The following is a 6,982-nucleotide window of genomic DNA, read 5'->3' on the forward strand; positions in this document are numbered from 1 at the left end:
GAACCCTTTGTGTCTCTCTGGCAAGATGTTCTGCTCCTGAATCAGCTGGGTGGGTCTTGCCTCTAGCCTCTTTGCAGGGAGTTCTGCTGAAGGGTTCCATGCTGGGCCTGCACTCTGGGTCAAATGAGGATCCGCGTCCTGGGGCGGTCTCACTCACACGCCAGGCCTGCGCTCTGGGTCGATTCAGGATCTGCGGGCCCTGGGAGGTCTCACTCACACACTGGGCCTGGGCTTTGGGTTAGTTCAGGATCAGCGGGGTCCTGGGTCGTCTCACTCACACGCCAGGCCTGCGCTCGGGTTGCTTCAGGATCTGCCATGTTTTGCTTTTTAATCTCTCTGCAGTACATAATGCTTCCACCCTTGTGTGCAGTCAGTGTGTATGCGCAGCACATCCCTAGTTCTTCTTTTTATCCCCTTCCTCCTCTTTCCATCCATTTCCTTCTTCTCTGCACCGCCCCCGCCCCACCCCGCCCCCGCCTCCCGGGTCTCACTACGCAGCTTGAACTTGTAGTGATCCTCCTGTTTTCAGCCTCCTCTGCGCGGTCCCCCGCTCAGCACGCCCTGGGGGCAGGGCCAGCATGGCATGAGGGACCAGGGATCAAACCCCTGTCCCTGCACCTGCCAAAGCGGGCACTTAGTCCGCTGAGCTAGCTTGCCAGCCCTGATTCTTTATTCCTTTTCTTGACCCCCCACCCCCCACCCCTCTTTGAGAACGGTCCATCTCTCTGCTTCCTATCATCTACCTTTTAGTTTGCTCTTTGTTTTTACACTGAGCTTCTCATCTAACAGCAACCATGTGGTATTTAATGTTAGGATATTGTATGTCTGATTTATTTCACTCAACTAAGGCTTTTTTTGAAATGTCATCTGTGTTTGAAAGTTTTATTTTTATTATTTTTTTAAGTTTTATTTTTAAAGAAATCAGTAAAACCAGGGACAAAGGCACAGACTTGTAATCCCAGCCCTCTAGAAGGTTGAGGCAGGAGGACTACAAATGGCAGCCTAAACCAGGCAACAGGAAAAAAAAAATTTGCCAGTCACTCATTTCTGTGTTATAGTGGTGAATATGTGAGGTCGACTTCAGTGTAAACAGAGAGAGAAAGAGAGAGAGAGAGAGAGAGAGAGAGAGAGAGAGAGAGAGAGAGGAAAGCTAGTCATGGAAAGTTTTTATTGAATTTTTGAGATTATATGAAATATGACTACAAAAAACTTTAAAAAAGAAATATAAACCCAACCTCAAACAAAAATATGCTACAGTTCGTGAATTAATTAATTAATTAATTGATAGGCGTTAAACCCAGGACTTTTACAGTGAAGCACATATCCCGTTCTTCTTTCTTTTTTAAAAAAAAATTTTTGTGACAGTCTTTGGAAGATGTGAAATTGCCCAGGCTGGGCTCGAATTTGTGGTTTTCCTGCCTCAGCCTCCCTGATGCACTCATGGTTGGTTATCACATAAACATAAACTTTTTCACTAAGGTGGTTTTTTTTTTTTTTTTTAGATTGTAGATCCCTTGCTACATCCATAACATCTATTTTGATGTCAAAATATCAGATCTTACTTTCAAAAAAAGAGAGATGGCGGTCTCCTGGGCAGGGATAGCAACGCTTTCGGCCGCACGCGTGTGTGTGCCATTTCTCAGCCGTGCCACGGAGATCAACATGCATGCACACGTTTGCTTCTCAACAGGCACGTGGAAGTCCAGGTGTTTGGCGATCACCATGGCAACGCGGTGTACCTGTTCGAGCGGGACTGCAGCGTGCAGAGGCGGCATCAGAAGATCATCGAGGAGGCCCCGGCGGTAAGGCCCCGGCAGGGGCCCTTGCCCTGAGCTGCTGCGCGTCCTGCTGGGCGGCGTTCGCTGCCGCCTCGCTCGCCTCGCTCGCTGGCTTGCTGGGGCTCAGCCCTCCCGGGCCCCCCGCAGCGCTCAGCCCCCCACCCTCACCGCCGCACGTCTTTGATTGTAATGAGCTGGAATTCATTGCAGGAATGGAACCGGGTGCGCTGTTAACTAGGTGTATTTTTAAAAATTAATTTTCTGCCTAGCAAGCGCGAGGCCCAGAGTTGGATTCCCAGTACCAAAAAAGAAAATAGTAAAAATAAGACGAAAAAAGTCCATTTGGAAAAATAAAAATTAATTTTAAAGAGGGAAAAAAAAACGATACCGAGTTTCAAAAGTTGATAAATTAACAACAATGGTTCTTATAGTGCATCTTGTTATCTTCAAAGTAGTTGCTCAGATTACCAGATACAGGCATGCAAAATTGATTACACACACACACACACACACACATATTAACTGCTTCTTTCAATGAACTAGTAGAATTAAGATTCTTGTCTTATTGACTGTTTCAGATGCTTCTAAAATACTTTAGTCATTTACTCACGTTAGTGCGTATATTGGGGAGGAAAAAGGGTCCCTCTCATTTTTGCCCCCTAACATTAATGGTTAATATTTCTTTGAGATTTCCTTTCAGTTGGTTTAGGTTGTTATCTGGGTCATGGACAACCTCTTTTGGTTTGTTTGTTTGTTTATTTATTTATTTATTTATTTATTTTGCAGAACCGGGGATTGAACTCAGATCCTTGCATTTGCCAGTCAAGCGCTTATCCTACTGAGCCATCTCCCTGGCCCCTCCTCTTTTGCTTTATATTTCTTTCTTTTTTTGAGACAGGGTCTCGCTGTGTAGTTCAGGCTGGACTTGAACTCCCTGCGATCCTCCTACCTCCACCTCCAGAGTGGATTTATATTTCTTTCAGTTGCCACTACCATGGGTTAGATACATGGTTTTTATTCTTACAGTATGTATTTCCAAAAATATCTGGACTCTGAGGTTTTTAACGCATCACTTTGTAGTTCCTGCATCGTATTCAAAATGCAATTATCACTGTAGAGCATAGCATGCCATTTGACGCGCATGCCAGTAATTACCGTGAAGCCTGTTTTCAAGCAGTGATTACATTCATGTGTTTGTAAAACACTATTTTAAGTGATAAATTAAACTTTGCTTTATGTATTTCTTTTTATGAATCTTACGTATTAACTTGGAATCCCCAGGTTTCCCTGTAACCCGAGAAATCATTTGTGCTGGACTCATTTTTGTCTATCATCTTGAAGCAAAATAGGAACCATTAAAAGTTTTCACATCGTTACAGTTATTCATGTAGTTATTCAGTCCTCCTGTCTCAGCCTCCCGAGCGCTGGGATTACAGGAGTGTACCACCATGCCCAGCTACCCTACCTTTTTATTGCAATTTTTTGATACATAAAATATAACATTACTGTATTTTGATAGAAACTTCTGGTAAGACAAGATAGTCATAAAAATATAGATGAAATCATTTTTTGTAGCCTGGTATCAAACCTGAAGTAAGAAGAAAGCTTGGAGAGGCTGCTGTCAGAGCTGCTAAAGCTGTGAATTATGTTGGAGCAGGTATGTTAAAATGTGTTTTGAATAGGCCAAACCAATGAATTTGTTTTTAGTTTCAGAAGGTAGGCGAGACATATACCTTTTAAGTCAGTGACTTGGAAGATCTTTCTGTGTATCCAGGCTGGCCTTGAGCTCACTGTGTAGCCCAGGCTGGCTTCAGACTTTCAGCGCTCCTCCTGCCTCAGCTTCACGGCTCCTGGGGTTACAGGAGTGTGCTACCATGCTGCAGTATCTCGCAGAATATAGCTTCCCGCCCTCAGCATCTTCTTTGCTTGTCTACTCATCGTGCTCAGCCCCCTAAGCCCTGGCAACTGATCTCTCTGGTGCCTCCACTGTTTGCCTTCTTAAAGTGTACATAGTGTGATCATATGGCATGTCACCATTCCAGATGGACCTCTCCCTCTTACTAATGAGGATTTCAGGTTCCTCCACGTCTCTTCACAGCTTCCCAGTTCGTTTCTGTTTTGCGCTAAGCAGTGTTCCATCTTCTGTCCATGCTGGAGCTTAGGTGTCCAATTCTACTGAAAGACATTCTGGCTGCCTCCCGGGTTTTTTTTTTTTTTTTTTTTTTTTTTTGCTTCTTCATTTTTGTCTTTTTGAGACAGGGTCTTGCTGTGCAGCTCAGGCTGGCCTTGAACTCTCTTTGTAGCCCAGTCTGGTCTCAAATTTGCAACACTCCTCCTGCCTCAGCCTCCTGAGTGCTGGGATTACAGGCATGCATCACCACGCCTGGCATCACAGGAAGAATTTTATGTGGACATGATTTTCTTTTAATTCATTTGGGTAAATTCCAAGGAGCAGGATTGTCAGATCACATAGTAGGGGTATGTTTACTTCCAGAAGAAATTGCCAAAGTGTCTTCCAAAGAGACTGTGCCACTGCATTCTGCTGTGTGGCAATGCACTGAGGTGACCTGACCCTGGCAGTCAGAGCTGTCAGGGCTCGGAGTTTTGACTCACTGCCTTACTGTTGTTTTAGCATGTACTTCCCTAATGACATGTGATATTAAACACTGTCCATGCGTCCCACCTGCCACCTGCATATCTTCTTTGTGAAGTGTCTTTACCAGTCTTGCCCTCCCTTTTAAAATTGGATTGATTGGTAGTTATTGTTTATTTTTTGAGGCAGAGGCTTGCTAAGTAGCACAGGCTATCCCTAAGTTCATGCTCTTCCCGCCTCAGCCTCTTGCCACACTGGGATTATAGGCACATGCTGCCGCCCAACTCATTTTCTTCTGAATTGCAGTCTGGTATCCCAAGTGCCGCCCGAGCTACCTCTCAGGGGGTCCTTGACTGGCTGCCGATCACACACTGTGGACGTGTGACCTTTGTGTTTTCTCTCTCAGGCACGGTGGAGTTTATTATGGACTCACAGCACAATTTTTACTTCATGGAGATGAATACAAGACTACAAGTAGAACACCCTGTCACTGAGATGATCACAGGAGCTGACTTGGTGGAGTGGCAGCTTAGGGTGAGAACGTTTTTACCATTAAAGGTCATCTTTTCTCAGGACGTGTTTGTGGCATGTAATTGTACATTCGTGGTCGGCACATGTATGTGTTGCTTCTGACCATCTCCTGAGGACACTGCCTGTGGCCTGAAAGGTGTCACTTTGCACAGGTGTCACCTGTAGGTGGTTGTGCTGAACACAGGAGGCTAAAAAGTGAAGCTACATTTGCGGCTGAGACATTCTTGGCACTCTGGGGACTCAGAGTCCTCAGTTGTCACTTACATTCATTTCCCTTAGGGCACCAGGCAAGCCAGCAGGAAGCTGCTGTCACCTAGACTTGTCTTAACCACATAGTCTCAAGCCAAAGCAATGGCGGCCTACCTCAGGCCACAGCATTCCGGGCTCATTAGACCTTAGAAGCAGGACAGAGGCCACCTATGGCAGAGCTGGGAATGGAAAGCCAAGGGAATGGTGTCACAGAATGATTCCTAGAAAGCGCTGCCCACGAGGAAATGTTCATGCCTGGTAGCCATGCAGAGTCCGTTTTTAGAAACTGCTAAAGCACTTGACACTGCTGTGACAGGTGTCCTGTGTCTTATAAAAGCAATGTGAGGTGTGACTTAAAGAATAAGGTGACCAGGGGCTGGAGAGATGGCTCAGTGGTCTAAAGCACCTACTTGGAGCAAGCTTGCCAAAGCACAGGACCGCGGTTCAATCCCCCAGCACCACATGCCAGCCCGCCCGCCCCCTGGTGGGCTGAGCTGGCCACACACACAATAAATAAATGTATAAATAAATAATTATAAAAAAAAAAAGAATAAGGTGACCACCGCTCATGGGTACCACCCAACCAGAAGTCAGGGATCTTCAGTACTGGAAGCGGCATGTGGGATCTGAGTCCCATTGTGCAGAGTTCAGCTTGTTCAGAGCAGTTGGTGGTCATGAGCTAAGCTTGAGAGAAGATGTGTCTTGAAATGTGCCAGGAGTTCTGGTTCACAGGTAACACATTTTATGGCCGTTGTATAATCCTGCCACATCAGAGTCCAGCTTTTTATGAAATGCCATCCCAGGAGATAAAGCCTGGGCCTCTGGTTGTGATCCTGAGCCTGCAGTTAGGGGTACTCAATGGCAATCACCCTGTTCTCGTGCGGAAGAAATGTGGCTGTCAGGATCCACCAGCAAAGGTGCTGTTGATTGGGATTTTTGACCTTGATGGAATCATGCAAGCTGAGTTGGTACCCAGGAATGCTATAGTGAACTCCAAATATATAAGGGCTGTGTGCATAGAAAATGGCCCGAGAGGGCTGGGCTTGGTGGTACATGCCTATAGTCCCAGCCTTCAGGAGGCTGAGGCAGGAGGATCGCTGGTCTCAAACTAACTGAGAATGTGAGGCCAGCCTGGGCTCCACAGTGTGTTCAAGGCCAGTCCGGTCTACTCAGTGAGATCCTGTCTCAGAAAATCAAAAACAAGAAGGAGAAGGAAGAAGAAAAGTAGTCCTAAGAAAAGGGCTGCTCCACCCCCATCATGACCGCGCTCCCTGTCACACTGGGCTTCTGGCGCAGTATTTTCTATCAAATGAAGACATCAGGGTGTGTTGTCAGCCACCTCTCTGCTGGATCTGGCACCATCAACTTCTGGCTCATTCCCAAAGTCAAAATGACCACAAAAGGTAAATATTTGGAATCGATTCAGGTCTTTGGGGCAGCTACACCAGTGCTACTAAAAGCACAGAAGGCTCCCGGGGCTGCCTGAGCACAGCAAGGATGCCGGGGTGCATGTGTTCGAAGTGAGGGTGCAAATTCTGAGCAGGGTTCATGGCGACACATCTTTTACTGTAATAAATGTTTCTAACACACACATTCACCAGATTTTCCTGTCACAGCCATAGCTGTAACTGTTCTTCTCTTTGGACAGCTGGAGAAGGCCTGGTGGAAACTGAAGTTCCATAAAGAGTATTCCTTCAAATATATAATAAGAGTTTGCCTCTTTTTGTTCTTTTACTGAAAACAATTGATTTTACCTCATCCTTTTTTAATACAGGAAAAGTTTTTTTGTTTTTCTTTCTCACCTGGGGAGATAGCTCAGTAGAATAAGCGC

General features: G+C 45.8%; 1 protein-coding gene across 1 annotated transcript in view; it reads left to right on the plus strand.

The window, feature by feature from the left end:
• Positions 1–6,982, plus strand: part of Mccc1 (methylcrotonoyl-CoA carboxylase 1) — a 75,302-nt gene that overhangs the window by 41,937 nt on the left and 26,383 nt on the right. The window contains exons 8-10 of the mRNA XM_004644561.2: positions 1,691–1,802; positions 3,354–3,435; positions 4,778–4,905. Of these exons, the coding sequence (XP_004644618.1) occupies positions 1,691–1,802; positions 3,354–3,435; positions 4,778–4,905 (322 nt within the window). The remainder of the gene's footprint in view (positions 1–1,690; positions 1,803–3,353; positions 3,436–4,777; positions 4,906–6,982) is intronic.

The sequence above is a fragment of the Octodon degus genome, unplaced genomic scaffold (assembly GCF_000260255.1).
Source record: "Octodon degus isolate 3935 unplaced genomic scaffold, OctDeg1.0 scaffold00203, whole genome shotgun sequence".
In the NCBI taxonomy this organism is placed as follows: Eukaryota; Metazoa; Chordata; class Mammalia; order Rodentia; family Octodontidae; genus Octodon; species Octodon degus.